The following is a 23,067-nucleotide window of genomic DNA, read 5'->3' as shown; positions in this document are numbered from 1 at the left end:
ATATATAAGCATTTAACACTGGCATAAAGTAAGTGTCCAAAAAACATTAGCCATCTATCAATGCCAGTAACACAATCACAATCCTGGGTCACTGCAATAGGCTTCCTCAGCTTTCTGCTCCACACCTGCCTTTGCCCGTTGTCTGCACTTTATGGTCAGGTTCATTTTCTTGTATCAATGATTTGCACAAAGGAGGTGGTCAAAAAATATTTCTTGAATGCATGAAGAAAGGGAAGAGAGAAGAGTTAGTAAACAGATATAGCAATATTTAGGATATTACCACTCTACCCCAAAACTAATGTTTCCCAAATAAAGCCCAAACTTCTCGAGGACTTTTACAACTCAGGGATGACCTACTGCTTCCTGTTGGTCTCCCATCTGTTTTAGAGCACTCCATCAAAAAACAGTTCACTCATGTCCATCTCACGTTTCTGTCCACTGTCCCTTTATATTTGGACTGCTCTCTCTGTTCTTTTATCTATCCAGATCCTGACTCACTCTTTTAACCTAGTCTCCTCCCAAACTCCCCCAAACATCAGGGTATCCAAATATCTTTTGTCCCTACTAGAAATAGCTGGCACTGCCTGTATGAGACACTTGGCACGAGTCTTGGACCACCTCATGCCATGCCTTTGAAAGCGTTATTTAGCTTTTAGAATGTGTATGAGTGGTCTGTGAAACTACAGGGGCCCTTCATGCTTACTTTTCTCACTTAGGATGTAGGCAATACCTCGTACTAAAAGAAAAGCAATTGTTATTCATTTGATGGTCTGGAGGAAGAACTTTTTTTTTTTAGTATTGCTGGTTACATTCATTAGCAATACACAAATATTTCCTTGAGAATACCCAACAAATGCTTGCAAATGTAAACAAGGATATTTTTAACAAAAGAAAATAATCAGTAAAATGTACACATTTATATACACTATAAAAGAGTGTACACGTCAGAGTAACAATATGACTGAGGACCAAAACCCTGTAGTGAGACACATTCTCATTCAAAATTTTCATTTCTATAAAGTCAGATTGTGTTTTTCTAACATTTTTTCATTGTAATAAAACCCCCACATAACCTAAATTTAACGTCTTAACCATTTCTAAGTGTACAGTGGAAAAGGAACTTTTATAGTATAACCTCTCTATAAGCTGGGCACTAACTATATTAATATTGCAACTCATCATGCTCAAAATTTAAAACTACAGTAATTAAGACACTGCAAGTCTACCTGTCTAGATTCTAGTTTTAAAATTACTCAAATCAGGTCAAAGTAGTAAAGCTAGGAGATCTGCAGCTGGAGGCTATAAATAAAACACTGTAATCTAACTTTCAAAGGGCACACAGAGAAAACTTAATGTGAATGTGCCCTAATAGTGTTCCTTTTCCTTGTTCTTTTTTTCTAATTTAATTTTTTCAATAGATAATTCATTCATAAGGTTCAAAAATTTAACAATTATGAAAAAGTTTTCAGTGACATGTCATTCCCATCTGGGGCTTTCATCCCCACAGTTTCCCTCCATCTAACAACCAGTCACTGCTATGATTATTTATGTCTTGCTCTACAGTTTCCTCATGCCTACAACAGCAAATGCAAATACATATTCTTATTTTCTTACATTTCTACACAAAAGTTACTCTCAGCACCTTTTTCTAGTTAATAATTATATATCATGGAACTCTTTTCATATATTAACACATAGAACGCGTCCTCATTATCACTCTGCTTGGTATTCCATTTTGTAGATGTACCATATGTATTAATGTCATCTTTACACCATTTTAATCAATTAAGGCTAGTCAACTTTTTACACTAAAATCTCTGGAAATGGTTATGGTTATATAGTGGCACCATTAAATATCAAGTTTTAATTTTGCTTATGAGAGTAGAATAAGCACTCAAACTAAATCATTCAGAGGCATTGCTACCACTGGATTATGTGGGTAACTAGATGACTGTTACAAGAAAAAATCAGTAGGTTTGGGTTTGGGGAGGGGGCAGTGAGAAGTGTCTGAGTCTTTTCTAGGAGGGTGACACAGAAAGAAGCACAGATGTCCATTTACAACATGTGGAAATACATGACAGCTTGTAGATAAGAGTTATCTCATGGGATTGCTGGGTCAAATGGTATTTCTGATTCTAGATCCTTGAGGAATTGCCACACTGTCTTCCACGATGGTTGAACTAATTGTGGCATTGTTCACAATAGCAAAGACTTGGAACCAACCCAAATGCCCATCAATGATGGACCAGATAAAGAAAATGTGGCACATATACACCATGGAATACTATGCAGCCATAAAAAAGGATGAGTTCATGTCCGTTGCAGGGACATGGATGAAGCTGGAAACCATCATTCGCAGCAAACTAACAGAAGAACAGAAAACCAAACTGCATGTTTTCGTTCATAAGTGGGAGTTGAACAATGAGAACAAATGGACACAGGGAGGGGAACATCACACACTGGGGCCTGTCGGGGGGTGGGAGGCTAGGGGAGGGATAGCACTGGGAGAAATACCTAATGTAGACAACGGGTTGATGGGTGCAGCAAACCACCATGGCACATGTATACCAATGTAACAAACCTGCACATTCTGCACATGTATCCCAGAACTTAAAGTACAATTTAAAAACAAAAAGAATTATCTCATTATGTTCTTGGTTACAGTTGTTTTGTAGTCTGGTTTGGAATGTTAAGGAATTAATACATCTTGACAGCTTGCTATGTGCCACATGTTACTCAAGAGCTTTGTTGTGTATTCTCACAAGAACTCCCATTGTAAAGATGAGGAAACTGAGGTGGAGAGCGGTTAAATAATTTGTCAAAAGGTCACACATCTAGTCAGTGATAGAGTTTAACCTGACCACACGTATGTCCAGGTCTGAAGTCAATATGGCACATGTCACAGTATGTATTTCACAGATTATGTGCTGCTTGCTGTAGTAGGCAGAGATCTCTAGAGAAACAGGAGAGAGAGGAAGGAAGAAGAAAGAGATTTGTCATATGGATTGGCTCACACAATTACGAAGGCAGGCAAGTCTCAGGATATACAGGTGAGCTGGCAATCTGGAGACCCAGGAGAGTTGATGGTTTAGTTCCAGTCTGAGTCTGAAGGCCTAAACCCAGAAAGGCAGACAGTGTCATTCCAGCCTGAAGACTGGCAGGCTCAGATCCAGGAATAGCTGATGTTTCAGTTCAACTCCAAAGACAGGAAAAAAGCCCATGTCCCAGCCTGAAGGCCATCTCACAGGCAGAATCCTCCTTTTCCTCAGTGGAGGGTCAGCCTTGTTCCTTTCAGACTTTTAGCTGATTGGATGAGGCCCATTCCCATTAAGGAGGGAAATAAGCTTTACTCAGTCTACTGATTTAAATGTTAATTTCATCTAGAAACACTATCACAGAAACACTTGGAATAGTGTTTGACCAAATAGCTGGGCAGCCTGTGGTCCAGACAAGTTGATGCATAAATTAACAATAACATGGGTGCAGGAACATGTTACATTCATGGGGAGCAGAGTCTGCAAAATTCCACCAACAGTCTCTTCTTCAGCCACCTGAGATTAGATTTTAAGAAAACTCAATTCCAAGCATTGTTTACAAAACACCTATTTTCTTATTTATTATTATTATTTTTTTGGCGACAGTTTCTCCTCTGTCACCCAGGCTGGAGTGCAGTAGCGAAATCTCAGCTCACTGCAACCTCTGCCTCCCAGATTCAAGCGATTCTCATGCCTCAGCCTCCTGAGTAGCTGGGATTACAGGCATGTGCCACCATGCCTGGCTAATTTTTGTATTTTTAGTAGAGACAAGGTTTTACCATGTTGGTCAGGCAGGTCTTGAACTCCTGACCTCAGGTGACCTGCCCAACTCAGCCTCCCAAAGTGCTGCGATTACAGGCCTTATCTGCTTTTTGATAGAATATAGTTCTTTAGTTCTTGACAAGCAAATATAAAAATGACTGCCTTTTCTATTAAATCATATAGCATGTAAAGTTCATAATTCTTATTTTTGCAATTGTATTGAGCCCTGGTCTAAGTAGTTTTATTTTTAATATGCCCTATATTGCATAAAATAATCTACTGTGTCTGGTTTACATAGGTCTTTTATTGAAAGAAAGGCAAGGGAGGAGGGAGAGAAGGAAAGAAAAAGGAGCCAACAAATAAATGGGTCCTCCAAGGCTGGTCTTGCCTCAAGGGCAGTGTATTTGAAACATTCTATGCCTCTGCTTTGGGGCCTTACAGAACACTCATTTATGCTCATTAGACTTCATCAGTAGGTCCTGCCAACATCCAGCATTTTTTCATTACACTCATTTTTCAGCAAAACCTCATTAGCTGAAGATATCAGGCAGATGCTTTATACATCTCAATTCCAACTGGAAACACTGCACCCCCAGTATTTTTCCCATAGGAGCCAAGTAACAGGCTACAGCAGTTTGAGCACAGCCATGTCCTGACTGAGACACACTGGCATCTTGTTCTGATATTTCCAATCAAGCCAAAGCAGCAACATGTGAAAATTAATAGGAAAGCAGAGGAAAGTTAAGTAGAAATATCAGAGGAATAACAACATCAAGCATGGTTAAAAAGCTAAACTTGACTCAAGAGTCGACTTGGCCTGGGAGAAAACGGTCCTTTAGGCCCTGTGTATTTATATATTGGATTAGTGATTACATAAGCTTTCTATTTAAGAGGAAAACAAATGAATTTTTAAAAGTATTCCCAGATCTCAAACACACAGTTTCAAACACCGAAATGAATAAATCAGGCAATGTTTTTTGACAGCAGTTCTTTCAATGACTGCGACTATAGTGGAAGAGAATACCGAACACTTTGTCACAACGAATTGATTTGTAAAACTGTTTTCACCCCTTTCTAAGTACTTGCTGTAACTGGTCTTTCTATATTTTTATCTTAAGGAAATGACAGTGCTAACAGTCTTGCTTACTGCCTAGAAACGATGCCAAAATGGCCACATAAACCCAGGTGGAGAAACTCTGACCTATGGTGTTCTCATAGCTTTAATCATGACATAGGGGAAGAAAAAATGATGAGAACCTCATAGAAACACAACAGGAAAGATCAACAGCAGGAAAGATGAGTAAGATGAGGGTGGAACAGAGCAGGAAGAGGCAGAAAGGGAAGAATAGATTCCAAGAATCTAGTCATTTAACTCTCAGGTTTTTTGGTCATTTAGAAACACCTCAGGTGGTAGGTTATAAGCAAAGAAAGGTCCCTAGTTGTAAACCATAAGAAACCAGGTTTTAGAATCATGGGGGAAAAAGAAGCAAGTCCAGTAAACCAATGTGTTTTTAATTTTTCTCCTTTGGGTGCTTGTACCAATGGGATCTGTTCCCTGGGATTTGAGTTGAAAATGTCAGAGATGGGAGGGGGGGCATTTCTATCATCTGGCTGTAGGAGGGGTCTATGAGAGAGACTAGTGGCAGGACTCCATTTCAGCCAGAGCAGCACAACTATTTTATATGCTGAAAATCTACTTAAGATTTTGTCTGAAAATGGGCTTTCCTTGATAAAATCAGTAATCCACTTGATGGATGAGAAGACTGAGGCCCACAGAGGGGAAATTGCCCCAGTCCTTTTGCAAGTTAGTGGCAGACCCAGAAGCAGAATCTGTTTCTGGACTGACTTGGTCTAGAGTTCTCTTCGCTAAGTCAGGCTGCTGAATCTTACTGGTTGTACCATAAACTTTTCAATTCACTAGAGAATTGCCAAGTGCACCATTCCACTTAGGAGAGGAAATGAATACAAAGGCCATATGAGAAGTTACTACAGTGTGAAAGCCACCTAAGAAGAGAGGCCCTGGAAGGGAAGGGCACGAAAACCTGCTCTACTTTCCTTTTGGCACTTGACGATCATCTGAATGACAAAAAGACCTGGCTGGAAAGACAATGCAAGGGCCAACTTGAGGCAAGATTTATCATCACTGGGTCAAACCCAACAACTACAGAGGCATCCAACAGGCTCTAGAATCCACCAAGCCTTTAGCATCGCAGAGCCATCTTCACTGAGTTGAGGCCAAACTGTTTCTAGTGAGAATTCACACAGGGGACCCAACTGCAGAGGAGATACTCTACCATCACTCTTTGCAAGTAAACATAAAGGTTTTCTATATCAATGAGATAATCCAAAACTACAATTTGTACACTAGAAAGGTTTCTGCTAGGGAGAAACCTTTGAGAGTTTGCTAATTTTTTCATGCATCCAGACTTAGTAAGCACTAGGATGGCAGAAAGATGAATGAAACATTTTCTCTATTCTTTATGAACTCACCATGTAAGACAGAAGACAACTACATATGGAGTTCAATAGGATATTAAATACGATGCTCTTAATGGGCACTTTGAGGGCAAGAGAGGGAGCATCCAACTTAGCCTCAGGGAATTGACAAGGACTTTATAGAAAAGGTATCTGAGCTGTTCTGGAAGATAAAAACTTGCCATTAATGAATTGATTCAGTTAATAGTTATCGTTTACTATGTGTCATTAAGACAATAAAATCCTTTAATTAAACTTATATTTCAGTGAGAGAGATGATTAAATTTATATAAATAAACATAATAAAAGCAAAGGGTAATATATTAGAGTGACTGAAGACAGAAGCTACTTTAGATTGATGGTCAGAAAATAACTCTCTTAGAGAGTGTCATTAAATCTGAGACTTAGAGACAAAAAGGAGTGTGCTAAGGTCTGGTAACAGGCACTTCGGGCAGAAGCAAAAGTGTGCAAAGGCCCTGAGAAGGAGAGAGCCTGAAGTGCTGGAGAAACTGAGAGGAGACCAGTGTGTCTGGAGCATAACAGGCAAGCAAAAGAGTGACAAGAGATAAGGGGGGAGACAGCTAAGGCCCCACAGGGCCCTACAGGCAACAAGGCATTTGGCTTTCATCTAAGTAGAATGAAAATCTATTAAAAGGGTTTCAAACAAGGAAAAGACTCAATATAATCTACATGTCTACAACAATAGTAATAAACACATATATGGTACTTATATGGGCCAGGCCCTGCCTAAGCACTTTACATACATATTAACTCACATGATGGTGGCTCTCTTGCTGCCATATAGAGATGACTTACACGCGGCAGAGTAGACATATCGAGATTAGTTGGAGCCTGCAGTTGAGAGATGATGGTGACCTGGACTATAGTGAAGTGAAGAGGTGGGAAGAGGGAGCTAGGGAAAACATTTGGGGACTATTTAGAAAACAGAATTCGGACAGGACTGGATTTAGAAGAGAAGAGGTGAGGCAGACAGAGAGGAATCAAAGATTATTTCTATGCTTTTACAGTGTTTAAAGGAGGAAGGAGTGTTCAATTGTGCTGAATGTCTTTGAAGTCAAATAGACTGGCATCTGAAAAGAGATCACTGGAGTTATCAATTAGGAGGAGATTAACAACCTGTTGCATGTGGTTTTTGTAGAGTGGCAGTGTAAGAAGCCAGACTGTGCATTACAAGGAGTGACTGAGAACTGAGGACATGAAGATGGTGCAAGCATTTTTCTAAGCTGCCTGAAAGGGAAGGAAAGAAGGGAAGTAAAACAGGCCCTTGAGAGAGGTGAATAGCTGCGGAGCACTTAAATACAGTCAGGGAAAGAAGTAAGTAGAGAAAAAGGTACAAAATATAGAGGAAAGAATGAATATCAGTTGGAACAGCTGAAGGTAGAGGGGAAAAAGCTGGGTGAGTTAATGCCTGGGGATGGAGGTTTTTCTTAGTCTTCTGGGATTCAGAGGAAGAGATCCAATTGTAATTAGAGGCAATGATCTTAGCATGTATTAGAATCCATTAGCCTAATTTTAATTTTATTTTTATAAACCCTTCTGAGAAATTAAAGCTCCATCTCCCACTTTGCACAATTTTGACAAGGAAGGGCTCATGTTCTGCTCCATAGGGTTATTCATTCTTTGTTGCCATATTAAATTCATATTCTTGGGCTGAATTTATAGTTTCTTCTGATTAATGATATGATTAGGAGCCATAATCAGTGCCCAGATACCTGACCATGTTACAGTGTCCCTCTCAATTCATCTTCATAAATCAGTTGGTTCTACAAACCACAGGCTCCCATACAAGATATTTTTAAATAAGGTTGGGGAAACAATAAAGATGCTCACAGAAATAAATGAGGAGAACATTAAAATATGAATATTTGCTCAAAACTCATGAAGATTCATAAACTTTATGAAAATTATTCATGAAAATATATAAAAATTATATGAATTATATGAATATGTAGCCTTCATTGAGCTTCTGAAAATCATTTTCAAAAGGCAGGTTTCTTAGGCATTATATTCTGATATTTCTAATTCAACACCATTCTTAAGAAGTATAGGATACAATAGAATAATGTAATCTGAGAAGAGGAAATAAGTAATTAAGCTGTGTCTATAACAAATCAAAACTGTCAGGCTGGGTGCAGTGGCTCACGCCTGTAATCCCAGTACTTTGGGAGGCCGAGGTGGGTGGATCACTTGAGATCAAAAGTTCAAGGCCTGCCTGGCCAATATGGTGAAACTTCGTCTCTACTAAAAATACAAAAAAAAAAAAAAAAATCAGCCAGGAGTGGTGGTGGGTGCCTGTAATCCCAGCTACTCAGGAAGCCGAGGCAGGAGAATCTCATGAACCCAGGAGGCAGAGGCTCCAGTGATCCAAGATTGCGCCATTGCACTCCAGCCTGGGCAATAAGAGCAAGACTCCGTCTCAAGAAAAACAAAACAAAACAAAATCAAAACTGTCAATATATGGAGCTAATTTTTTAATGGAACCAAATAAAAAAAAAAAAAACCCAAAAAACAAAAAACCAAGTTCAAAAGCCATTAAAACAATGGCTTCTGTCTATACAGTGATAGTCTTAATCAGAGATACACAAAGGGATAAAAGAAACCTAACAGGTTAAATACTAAACATTTAATTTCTTTCTAAGTTGAATACAGTCTAAAAAATATATCCAAAACACTGAAAATATAATGTTTTCCTCCAGACTTTTTAGGATTTTTTCTCATCTCTTTAATGAGAAAGAAATATTACTTATATAATAAATTATTGAAATAAAGAACAGCAATATTATTTATTTAGCTTGCATAATGTGTCAGACATTTGGTTACGAGGTTTACAGATACTATCATTTCATCATAAACACAACCCTGATTTAGGGATCATTATTCCCATTTAAAATATGACAAAAGAGGGGCTTAGAAAGATTAATTCAATTGTCCAAGGTCACAGAGTTAATAAGTGGAAGAGGCAGGTTTTATAGCTAGGCCTATATGAGATGCAAAGCCACTATACTATATTACTTCCTTAAAAACAAAAATTTATTACATATATATGCAGTGTTCTTTGATCTTTAAGAAAGTAATTCATGTAAAACTCTATGCATCTGTATTTTTAGAGGAGAAAGCATGAAACTCCCTCTTTCTCATTAATTTGAAAAATGAGAGACCAAGTGTACTATATGTTTTTAGCTGAGATCTATATAAATATGTACACGATTTAGCAAACAAGTACTGACTTTCATCCGCAATTTGGAAACTTGCAGTACAGAAAATAAGCTTTTATGACTAAAAAGCATTCCTTTCATACTGGCCTTTTCTCCAAAGACTGTCAAAGTAGATCAATCCATTTTAATTGGCATATTAAATGGGCTAGTCTACTTCGCAGAGTCAAAGCTAGGGTGTCACTGAATATGAAACTGAATTCTCTCAAGGGTGTGTCAATACACATGATCTGCTCTATCATGATAATTCTGCCATTAATGTAAAATACTGCCTCAAGTAGCTGACTAAAAATACTTGTATTTTATTCACCTGCATGACGGCAAAAATACATGGAACTCTCCAAGGACCTCATGAGAGAAAAATCATTCCTCAAGAAAGTAGGGGCTCCTAAAGCCCAATCCTCTGGCTTAGAAGGGGGCAACTTGTCAGGATATAGATTATTAAATATGGTGGAGCTAGAAGGCATTAATCGATAGGTTTTCTTCAAAGATCACTAGACCTTCAAAAACTGCGAATGGATTCAAAACAGGAAAAAAGTGAAGTAGGTAAATTTCAGGTTAAATTCATAAATTTATTCATATTTATGAAAAACTGAGATTTCTTTCTTCAGAGAAAAATGTCAGAAATACAGATTCATTAAAACAATACTAGATCACAATAATCCTTGTATGTCTTTATTCTGGACCATAAATCTTGCTTTCTCACTTCTATTTTTCCTCCTTTTACATTTTAGCCATGAGTATAAGAAGTTTCCATCCTGTAGATGAAATATTTTATTATACATCATGCCTATTATTGAAGCTTTTAATTTTAATAGGTTCAGTGTGTTACTTAGAATTATGTTATTAAATATGTTTAAGCTCATTTTTTTGACTTCCAATTCAAGTTTTCTCAGTTCTGGATTTTTTTTTTATCAAGGCATTGAATTTTAATTGGCTCAGGTATAAATACCAATTGATAAGAAACTCTTCATTACCCTTCAAGACGGCAGACAGAATTACCTGAGGAGAAACTCTGTGTGGCTATGGCATATTCAGGCTAGGCTCTCTCAGAAGCATCTTTGATGCCTTGACTATTTTATTCTGTTTCATTATGATAATCGTAAGAACTTCTATTCAGTACTCAAATTCACTCCCATGCTTGTAGATAAATTTGGGTTTTGGGACCCACATAAACACTTTATTTCTTTGCCAAGCTAGTGAAGTTGTTGTTGTTATCTTTTAATCTTTTAAGTAGAAATTAGGTCTCAAATTGGTTAAACTATTTGAGAACATTAGAATAAATAAAACAGAGCCACATGCAAAATTTCCTTAACCACCTTAAATTTCCTGAAATCTTTTTAAAGACTAATAAATCTTTAAAAACTGAATAGATTTGAAACAAAACTTTAAAAAAGGAAATAGCTACAAGTCCATATTGTAGGAGTGCTATATAATGTATCTACTAAATTAGGAGGGGCTTATAACCTTTCTTGGATTGCAGTAAACTCAACTTCCTGAGCAGATGGTCTTCCACTATATAACTGCTCTTTAACTCCTTACAGTCTGGCTTCTGGGCACACTACTCCACTAAAGTCACTCAGAGGTTACCAATAACCTAGATTATGGAAGCCAGCAACAGAAGCGCTAGAAGGCGATTTACGAATTAAACCCAGCCAAATAATTTTACAGATTAGAGAACTACACTCCAGAGATGCTAGGAGTCCTTCCCCAGATTATACTGCAGGTGAATCACACAAGGTCTAAAGAACTAGCACCTGAATTTCTGCCAGTGCTTTGCTGCTCCTCCCAGCCAATGAGGTAGTCAGCCTTCCTGAACCAATACATCAAAATTCTTTACACCTTACACTGTTTCAATCTTCTTGCTAGATTACTCTGTCCTGCCCTTCCTGGAACATCTTTTTTTCTTTTTCTTTTTGAGACAGAGTCTCACTCAGTCACCCAGGCTGGAGTGCAGTGGCATGATCTTGGCTTACTGCAACCTCTGCCTGCTAGGTTCAAGCAATTCTCCTGCCTCAGCCTCCTGAGTAGCTGGGACTACAGGTGCGCACCACCACACCTGGCTAATTTTTGTATTTTTAGTACAGACGGGGTTTCACCGTGTTGGCCAGGCTGGTCTTGAACTACTGACCTTGTGATCCACCCACCTTGGCCTCCCAAAGTGCTGGGATTACAGGCGTGAGCCACCATGCCCGGCCAGAATATCTCTTTACTCCACCATCCGCATTACCTATACTGTGGGAAAGAATGAAGCCTGGAGCCTGGCCTTCCAAGAATTGTCTGCTCCCATAGGTTAATTTCCACCATGAACCATGTTCAATAGAATACAATCTTACATCTTTTATTTATATTAACTACTGGGCACCTCAATTAATTGTCATGTCTGCATTGGAACTATCAAAATACAAGTAACAACAATAGCTAAGCCCAAGGTTGGATTCAGAAGCATGCAGTGTGCCTCCTGTGTTCTTAACCATTTTGCTAGGCAGAACATCCAAACAATATGAAACCTTTCCTATTTGTACTCTTGAATATTGAAATAGTATTTTCATATCAGATTTTTTTTCTATGATTCTTCCCTTGACACTAGAATGGCTTATTTATGTAAAAATCCCGCTTTATCCAACAACATCAATTTTGAGAAACAACATCAATTTTTCTTAAATTGGTTTTAAAACAAAATGAAGGGGGAAAAAAGCAATTCCTGGCTGGCTATGGCCTGTTAAATATAATAGTTTCAGACAATATTCCAAAAACATTTAAAAAGGTATGAGGTGTATTTTCCTACTTAACCAGGAATCTTCTGTATTCTAATTAGTATAATACACATGTAAAAATAAGTCCATTTGCTACAGAACTCCAGAAACCCACCCCTTAGTTACTATAATAGATGTTCTCTAGGGATCACCTTATCCCTAGTGGACAACTATGCAAAATACAATAAATCAATAAAATGCATATGGCCAGCTGCTTGCAGTTTCTGCTGCAACCAGAGCTCTCCCAAGTTTGAATGAGCTTCAAAGGCTGGAAACAACAGTCTTCAAGAAACCATTATCTCACATTAGAGGTGCTGCAGTATGAACGACGAAGGTCTCATTCATAGATAATCAGTGGGTACCCGGCACCAGAATTACCTAGGCAACAGAAGATGATGGGTCCTTTAATAGGAACAAGTTAGGGTGAACAGGGAGAGGGAGTAAACACCTCCTGAAAGTGTTTTCCTTTGGATAAGGAAGAAGAAAATCCCTGCTAAAATTACTGTTATAGATCTGTGGACTTGGTTTCACCCTAGCATAACAGGGAAGAAGAAAGAAGGAAATAATTAACATGATGATATAATGAATCCCAGCATACATTTTGTACTGATGGGGCATCTTCATATTTAATTTTTCAGATCACTTCCACAGGCCTCTCAGCATCGTAAGGCACAGGTGCAACTGTGTTCCTATGATGTGATATTCAGCCAGGCTGTTCAAGAAACAAGCTATTTCTCCTGTTAACTCCTTCACACCATTACAAAAATCACTGCTTCCAAAAGCTTGACATTCCCTCCTTCCTTTCCTTCTTCAGTTAACACCTTCATATTGGTTTTGTCACTTGACAACTGTGTGACCTTGAAGAGATTACTAAACCTCTCTGAGACTCATGTTGTCTACCTGTAAAATGGATATAATATTTGTCTCAGAAAAAAATGTTAAAATCAGATATAATGTGTATAAAAGTGGAGTGTACACTGCCAATAAACAAAAGAAACACAATCAATAGTAGTTATCATTGTATCTATCAATTCTATTCTCTGGTCCTGTCAAATACCAAACTAGGCTAACAGAAGACAAGAGTAAGACACATTCTCTACTTTCAGGACCTCTTTGAGGAAGTGAGGCATGTAAACCAACAACTGCAATAGTGACATGTGTTGTACATGAAGTATGCAAAAGAAATCAGTCTTAATGGCACAGCTTCTAAACACATGACTTCTTGCCCGGGAGTAATTTGTAGGATGGGATAATATAGTATTTTGTATAATTTATTTTCCCCAAATCAAATGTGCCATAGAAACGTGGGGGTAGAGAAGCAGATATTGTTACCCTGTTTATAAGAATAAAGGATGGTCCAATGAACAGTTTGCGGTAAATTTTCCTTTAAATATGACTTTCCCAGACAATTTAGTAAGTCTGGTGTTTAATTTACTTGGTTTGTATCTATTTGGGGCCATCACAACTATTTAGTAAATATCTACCTCTACTCATATATATCACAGTGTTTGGTTTATTCCCTAAGAACTGAAGAAACATTGGGTATAGAAGGAGAAAAAGACACTCAACAGAAACCGAGGAAAGACTCAAGCACAGGAGGTGAGGCCTGGGCTCCTAGTTCCAGAGAGCAGAGTGCATATATGCTCTCAGTTCTCATCTCTCTTCAGATCCCAGAGAAAAGACTGGCTACAGATTTAAAATAAACAAAAAAGACTAAGCCAGAGCAATGACAAAAAGAAAGAAGGTCATGAGATAACAAGGTATTTAAACACATTTCTAGTGTAAAAGATGGCAAATAAAAATGCATTAATGAATAAAGCAGAGCAGAGAAAATCTGTATAAAACAAACAATACCACTTAGAGTATCACCAAAGTGCTGCAGCAGGTATGAGAGCTGACCCACCAACTAGAAGAGACCCAGAGGGGCACTTGGTTTGCAAGCACAATGGAGGACAGGTGGGAGAAGCGGAAGTGAACAGAAGGACTGATTAAAGGCCACAGTGGCCAGCCACATGTACCACACAGGGAACCACAGTCAGCAATAAAGCAGGGCTTTTCTCCAAATATACAGAACAAGCTGGCTGGGGTGAGTTAAGGCTTCCACTGCAAACAACAGATTCTTCAAGCCTTTTATGTTCTGGCATTTGGCAAGGGTGATAACACGAGTCTTGTTTGTTCCCAATCAGATCCCTGATGCATCAATAAGGTTAGCCAGGAGACAAAACTCCCATCACTTCTCCCTCACCTCTGGATGGGATGGTGGGGGTAGCAGACTACTACTTAATATATTGAGAATAATCAGCTCACTTATCACACTAATATATGATTGAATGATGAGGTCTACCAGGTATGTGACAAAATAACCAGTAGGAAGAAAGAAAAACACCATACTAATGAAACAAACATTAGTATGGAAATTATGCTTAGTGAAATAAGCCACACACAGAAGGACAAATATGGCATGATTCCACTTATATGAGGTAACTAGAATAGGCAAATCCATAGAGACAAAAAGTACAATAGAGATTACTAGGGGCTGGAGGGAAGAGAGAAAGAGGGTTACTGCTTAATGGGTACAGAAGTTTTGTTGAAGACGATAAAAAAGGTTTTGGTATACATAGAGGCAACAGCTACATTACATCGTAACTGTACTTTATGCCACTGACTTGTACACTTATGAATGACTGAAATGATATATATATCTTTTATATGTATGTATAATATAATATTTATATTACATATAGATACTATATATTATATTATTATATAAATATATTTATATAATATATAGTATATATTTATACATTATATATTGTTGGGAATAGGCCCCCAAATCTGGCCATAAACTGGCCCCAAAACTGGCCACAAACAAAATTTCTGAAGCACTGTGACATGCTTGTGATGGCCTTGACGCCCACACTGGAAGGCTGTTGGTTTACTGAATGAGGGCAAGGAACACCTGGCCCACCCAGGGTGGAAAACCGCTTAAGGTGTTCTTAAACCACAACAATAGCATAAGCAATGTGTGCCTTAAGGACATGTTCATGCTGCAGATAACTAGCCACAGCCCATCCCTTTATTTCGGCCCATCCCTTTATTTCCCATAAGGAATACTTTTAGTAAATCTTATGACTGGCTTGCTGTCAATAAATATGTGGGTAAATCTCTGTTCAAGGCTCTCAGCTCTGAAGGCAGTGAGATCCCTGATTTCCCACTCCACACTCTGTGTTTCTGTGTGTGTGTCTTTAATTCCTCTAGCGTCACTGGGTTAGGGTCTCCATAGCCAAGCTGGTCTCAGCAATATATAATATTTATATACATCATATATATTTTACTTTATTTTAAAAAAAGAAAAAATGTACTGTGAAGAATGAACAAATGTTGACAACTGTATAACCACATGCAAAGAATGAAGCTGGCTTTATACTTCACACCATATATAAAATTAACTCAGAATGGATCACAGTTCTAAATATAAGAGCTAAAACTATAAAATTCTTAGAAGAAAATACAGATACCAATCTTCATGACTTTGGATTAGGCAATAGTTTCTTAGACATGATACCATAAGCACAAGCAATTAAAGGAAAAAATAGATAAATGAGGCTTCTTCAAACTTCCGTGCTTCAAATGACACCAAGAAGAAACTGGAATGATAATCCACAGAATGGCAGAAAATTTTTACAATCATATAAAGGTCTCAGAATATATAAAGAACTGTTACAATACAATAATAAAAGAAACAAATCAATTAAAAAACGACCATAGTATCCGAATAGTTCTGAATGTTCTAAAATTGGTTCTGGTAAATATACTAAAAACCATTTAATTGTATGCTTTAAATTAGTGAATTGTATGGGATGCAATTCTACCTCAATAAAGCTGCCATTAAAAATAAGTACTCAATAAATGATAGCCATTATTGTTTAAAAAATTACTCTGAAGAAAAAGATGAGTAAAGGAACAGAAGAAATCTTTTTTACTTGTAGAAAGACTTATGAACATACATTAACCACTATAAAAATTGGAAGTAGGAATAAGATGGCCTAGACAGATAATATTAAAGGATTCTGAAAGCTGGAAAGAAAGCAGACCGGACTGGCCAGAGGCCTCAGCCCTTGAAGAACGGCAATACAGTGAGATTCTTGAGACTACATATATTCTAGGCTGGGCAGTGCAGGAGTCTGCAGCCTGAAATAACCAATAGGCATAGAAAAAAGAAAAATCTGTTTCTCTCACCAGAGGACTGAGAAATGGAAAGCACAACGGAGACCAAGTGGGGAGCTCTAATCTCAGCTCTTCAACTGAGATACCAGTTGGCCAATCTGTCTTCAGCAGCAACTTCAAAGTCCTGGTGAGCCAACCCAACCCAACCTCTGCTTCAAAACCAGAGCACTAATGGGCCAACATATTTGCAGCATCAACAAAGAAGCCCCAGAGAGCTTCCTGACTCCACAGTGCTCTACTACTCAGGTACCCTTGGGCAGTCCAATTCACCTGCAGAGGTTTCAAAGCAATGACAGTCCTACTCAACCCCTGCTCCACACCAGGGGCAACAGCAATTAGGCTGATCCTCCCATGTCAGCTGAGCCTGGTAGCTTCTGGCCCTCCACCCAGTGGCATAAGGAGACTTAGGACAAGAAGAAATGGGGCATTACCTGTAGAGGAACACAAATTTGAACTGACAGGGAATTTCTCATTTGAAACTACGGAAGCCAGAGGAAGTGGCACAATATTTCTTATTGCTGAAATAAAACAATTGTTAACTAGCAATCCTATATCCAACGTAACTACCCTTCAGGAATGAAAGTGAAATAAAGATATTCTCAGACAAAGAAAAACTAAGAAATTTGTTGCTAGCAGACCTACCCATAGATAATGTCTAAAGGAAAGTCTCCAATCAGAAAGAAAATAACAGAAGAAGGCTGGGACATTCAGATAGGAAAGAACATGAAATGGTAAAAACTGAGGTCAGCACAATAGACTATCCTTCATCCCATGAACTTCTTGAATCAAAGTTTACGGCTGAAGCAAAATCTTTCACAAAATTTGATGTGCTGCTCAATGAAGACAGAGGAAATATTTTTAAAAATTATGTTTAAGAAATGAAAAAGGTAAGGGAAACTAATGGAAGAAGTAAGGTTTCTATAATTCACTTAAAGTGGCAAAATGATACCACTACACTTTTGATAACTTATGAATGTATACAGTAATTCCTAGAGTAACCAACTAACGCAAATTTAAAAAGTGATATATGAAAAAACATAATAAATGAACATTATGAATAAATTAAAGTGGAATTCTAAAAAATGTTCAAATAACCTGCAGGATTTTCTTCAATGTGTGAATGGTTAAACAAACTAAGGTACCACCATACCATGGCATACAACTCAGCAATAAAAAGAAACAAACTATGTGATATGGTTTGGATCTATGTTCCCACCCAAATTTCATGTCTAGCTGTAATCTCCAGTGTTGAAGGTAGGGACTGGTGGGATGTGGTTGGATCATGGAGGCGGAGTTCTCAAGAATGGTAGCACCATTCCCCCTTGGTACTGCATAGTGAGTTCTCACAAGATCTGGTTGTTTAAAAGTGTGTAGGCCCTCCCCCTCACTCTCCTGCTCCTGCCATATAAGACGCCTATTCCTGCTTTGCCTTCCTCCATGAGTAAAACCTCCCTGAGGCCTCCCCAAAAGTCTGGAAGCATGGAAGTTGCTATGCTTCCTGTACAGCCTGCAGAACCATGAGCCAATTAAACCTCTTTTCTTTATAAATCACCCAGTCTCAGGTATTTGTTTATAGCAGTTGAGAATGGACTAATACACTGTTGATACATGCAACAACTTGGAGGAATCTCATGGAAATTATGTTGAGTGAAAAAAGCCAATCCCAAAAGGTTAGGTACAGTTCAATTTTTATAACACTCCTAAAATGACAAATTTATAAAATAAAGAACATATTAGTAGTTGCAAGGGGTTAAGAACTGGGGTGAAGGAAGTGGGTATGATTATAAAGGAGTAACACAAGGAAGTCTTACGGTGATATGGGATGGTACAATTAAGCATCTTGACCGTGACGGTGGTTATACAAAATTTTAACAAAATGCAATTAATGTAAAATATAGTCAAAAATAAAGAAACAGAAAACATTTGAGAAAAACTAAGAGACTCACAAGATGATAAGAGTGTTTTGCATGCCTGAGGCCTTGGGCCACGGTGTACCAGTTTGTCCAGAGAGTTTGCACTAACAATGTGATTTACAGTGAACATCTGGGTTTTCCCTGTGGGGCTGGTACTTAAACAATTGAGATGCTGCATGCCTACATAACTGACCTTTAGTAAAAACCATACACAAGAAAGCTTGAGCAAGCTTCCCTGATTGGCAACACTATGCATGTGTTGACACATCCTCGCTAGTGTAATTAAGTGTATCTCACTTGACTCCACTGGAAGAAGACACTTGGAAGCCTGTGCCGAGGTTCCTCAGGACTTGCCCCATGTGCCTTTTCCCTTTGCTGATTTTATTCTGTATCCTTTCACAGTAATCACCCCTAACTGTAAGTGTAATAGCTTCTAAGTTCTGTGAGTCCTCTAGTGAATTACAGTGGCTGAGGGTAGTCATGGGATCCCTGACATACCTTCTTTCGAGGGTAAGCACTTCTACCATTTTCAGAAACTGCTTGGACTTTACTACTTCCTATTTACTTTCCTAACTTGTGGCAGGGTTTAAAGCACCTAGTGAATTCCCACAGATTAGTTAGTTACAAAATCTCACCTGTTCAATCATGACTAAGTGGCTACTGACACCAACATTTCAAACAGAGGGCTGCATATCTGGAGATATCTCTCCCCCTCTGTTTCATCAGTCCACTTCACCCAGCTCCGGGAACAGACACGGGCATGCCAGGTCTTGCCTACTGCTTAAAATGGCTGAGAAAGTGGCAAGGCAGCTTCAATATTTTATATATCACCACAACCATGTGGCGACATATCCACTCCCAGTAGTTTTCTGCTGCAAATATCCCCATCACCTCCCTCTCAGAAACTGTATACAACACTGCACAGAGGTATTCTGCCATGTGGCTACAGGAGAAGAGCATTTCTCTTAGCTAGGATGTGGCTCCACTTGGGAGGCATGATACAGATAATTCAGTAGCAGCAGTACAAAGTAATTTTGAAATAAAACCTACCTGCAGAGTGAATTCTCTTTAAAATTCACTCTCAGTCACTCATATCCTGATAAGCTTTCTTGAGCAGGAGAGAAAGAGTTGCAAGCAGTATATTGTACACCAAAATTTACACATAACCCACAGCCATCATTATATGTGTCAAGCATGAAACAACTGTTTAAATTGATGATTTTGTTAGCCATATGCCTATGAAAGGCTTTGATGTTCTCTGGCTCCTGTCCGCACACCTCAAATCTGTGACCTATTAATTTATTTTCTAAGAAAAGGCTTTGAGGTTTTGTCATTCTAGAGAAGTGGGTCACACATGTGAAATACTATTTAAGTGATACATATTAGTCTTAAAATGGCTCAGTCCCAGCACTGGTAATATGAAGTTAAATGAATTCCCTATTTTGCCATGTCTTCAAGTAAAACGGTGTATTTCAAATCGGTACAGACTGTACACTTGCACTGCACCTACAAACACTTGTTTTGTTGACATGACACAGTCTGAATCCATAGCTACTAAATGCAAAAATTTAAAAACGATTCCTTCCCCAACACGTCACCAAGTGCTGAGAACAACTCTGCCAATTGTACCAACATGAGCAGTAACTAAGATAAAGGCCAAATCCCCTCTTACATAAGGAGTTAACAGGCCAGTGGGAAATTTCCATCACATATTAACACAGGAATTTTATGTTCTTGAGAAAACCATAGCATTTATTTACAAGTCTCTCAAATAGCTTCTCATCCATAAATAACTCAGAGTCATTACATGTTTTGTTGAAGACCAGCAAAAGAGTCAGAGAAACAGTGCAATACAATCTAATGGGGCCATTGGCTCTCCCTTTCTCTTATTAAAACAAGCACTTATTGCTCTGTGTGTATGTGTGTGTGTGTGTGTGTGTGTGTGTGTGTAAAATATGTAATTTTTTAAATATAAGGAACATTTCCATTTGTAAGATTATCTTCTGTAAGTGTTGATACCAATCTTATTAAATGTATGTTCACTGCTTAGAATCCAAGGCACACATGCAGGTTCATTCCCTTTCTCCTCAGGCAGTTTCCGCAATCCACAACATTCTCATTTTAACAGTCCTCATTACTGGTATCATTTAATACTTGAGGGTTTGCTCAAGTCAATATCAATCTTGCTGATCCTACAAACACTTATTTTGTTGACACAACACAGTCTGAATCCATAGCTACTAAATGTAAAAATTGTAAAAGTATTCCTTCCCCAACACGTCACCAAGTCGCTGTTGCTGTAACAACTCTGTCAGTCACTCAGCCTTGTCATGGAGCCACAGTGCAGGGGAGACATCAAGCACAGGACTTTTGGGGGATCCCAGTCCCTTCGATCACTGGTCCTCCTGCCACCCAGATGCACTGCTTCTTCTCAAAGACACTTGACACCTTAAACTCAACATTCCGAAGATGGAAATGTTTACCTGGAAGGCACTTTGTTGGACCCATCTGAAACCCACTTCCTCATTAACAAATAGCCCTTTACCACAAGAAAATCTTAACTAACCAGAAGAGGGAGAAACCTTTCCTTCAGAAGGAACAACAAAAACCTATTCAGAACAAAAATACACTCTTCAATTAAGCTTAAATGTCTCTCGGCGAGTCTAAATTAAGAAATACAATATCTCTTTACCTGATTGGAAAACCTCATGCTCACGTTACGCTGATCTTTTAGTGGGACATAGCGCTGCACAGGATCAATGTCTTTAGGACTGATTAGTTCATCAGCTGAAAAAAAGAAGGGGAATGACATTACCGAAAATGCATTTGCATAACACTATAAACCAACTAAACTTTTAGAAAATACTCCAACAAGAGCAGAATATACATTTTTCTCAGTGTACATGAAACATCCTCCGCTAGGATATACCACATACTAGGCCATAAAATAAGCCTCAATATATAGAAAAGGACTGAAATAATAAAAAGTATATTGTCTGACCACAAGAGAATGAAATTAAGAATCAATAACAGAAAGAAATCTTATAAATTCACACATACGTGGAAATGAAAACATACTACTAAATAACTAATGGGTCAAATAATAAATCAAAAGGGAAATGAGAAAATATATTCTAATATACTTTCTGATGAGATTAATGAAAATAAAGACAAACATCAAAATCAATGGGATGTGGGTAAAACAATGCTCAGAGAAAAAATTATAGCTATAAAGTCCTATATTAAACAGAAGGAAAATCTCAAATAAATAACCTATTTTTCCATCTTAAGACAGTGGATGAGACGGCTGGGCACAGTGGCTCATGCCTGTAATCCCAGCACTTTGGGAGGCCGAGGCGGGCAGATCACAAGGTCAGGAGTTCGAGACCAGCCTGGCCAACATGGTGAAACCCTATCTCTACTAAAAATACAAAAAAAAAAAAAAATTAGCTGGGCGTGGTGGTGTGCACCTGTAATCCCAGCTACTCAAGAGGCTGAGGCAGGAGAATCACTTGAACCCAGGAGGCGGAAGTTGCAGTGAGCCGAGATTGTGTCACTGTACTACAGCTTGGGCGATAGAGAGAGACTCTGTCTCAAAAAAGAAAGAAAGAAAAAAAAAAGACAGTGGATGAAAAAGAGCAAACTAAATCAAAAGCAACAGAAGGAAGGAAATAATAAAGATTAGAGAGGAAATTAATGAAACAAAGTATAGAAAAACAATACAGAATCAATGAAATCAAAAGTAGTTTCTTAAAAAGCTCAATAAAACTTGCAAACCTTTAGCTAGATTGACCAAGAAGAGAGAAGACTCAAATTACTAAATCAAGAATGCAAGAAAGAACAGAGATATAGACCAATGGAACAGAACAGAGCCTTCAGAAATAATACCACACACCCACAGCCATCTGATCTTTGACAAACCTGACAAAAACGAGAAATGGGGAAAGGATTCCCTATTTAATAAATGGTGCTAGGAAAATTGGCTAGCCATAAATAGAAAGCTGAAACTGGATCCTTTCCTTACTCCTCATACACAAATTAATTCAATATGAATTAGAGACTTAAATGTTACACCTAAAACCATAAAAACCCTAGAAGAAAACCTAGGGAATACCATTCAGGACATAGGCATGGGCAAGGACTTCGTGTCTAAAACACTAAAAGCAACGGCAACAAAAGTCAAAATTGACAAATGGGATCTAATTAAACTAAAGAGCTTCTGCACAGCAAAAGAAACTACCATCAGAGTGAACAGGCAACCTACAGAATGGGAGAAAATTTTTGCAATCTACTCATCTGACAAAGGGCTAATATCCAGAACCTATAAAGAACTCAATCAAATTTACAAGAAAAAAACAACCCATCAAAAAGTGGGCAAAGGATATGAATAGACACTTCTCAAAAGAAGACATTCATACAGGCAACAGACAGATGAAAAAATGCTCATCATCACTCGCCATCAGAGACATGCAAATCAAAACCACAATGAGATACCATCTCACACCAGTCAGAATGGCAATCTTTAAAAAATCAGGAAATAACAGGTGCTGGAGAGGATGTGGAGAAATAGGAATACTTTACACTGTTGGTGGGACTGTAAACTAGTTCAACCATTGTGGAAAACACTGTGGCGATTCCTCAAGGATCTAGAACTAGAAATACCATT

At 38.2% G+C, this 23,067-nt stretch overlaps 1 protein-coding gene across 5 annotated transcripts in view; it reads right to left on the bottom strand.

Annotated features, from left to right (window-relative positions):
• The window catches only part of PHKB (phosphorylase kinase regulatory subunit beta), a 247,000-nt gene that overhangs the window by 65,836 nt on the left and 158,097 nt on the right, over positions 1–23,067 (bottom strand). For all 5 annotated transcript variants that reach the window (XM_033218310.1, XM_033218312.1, XM_033218308.1 and 2 more), the window contains one exon: positions 21,094–21,188. In XM_033218310.1, coding sequence (XP_033074201.1) covers positions 21,094–21,188 — 95 coding nt within the window. The remainder of the gene's footprint in view (positions 1–21,093; positions 21,189–23,067) is intronic.

This window comes from Trachypithecus francoisi, unplaced genomic scaffold (assembly GCF_009764315.1).
Source record: "Trachypithecus francoisi isolate TF-2019V2 unplaced genomic scaffold, Tfra_2.0 Lachesis_group10, whole genome shotgun sequence".
NCBI lineage: Eukaryota > Metazoa > Chordata > Mammalia > Primates > Cercopithecidae > Trachypithecus > Trachypithecus francoisi.
This window is presented reverse-complemented; position numbering and strand designations above follow the sequence as displayed.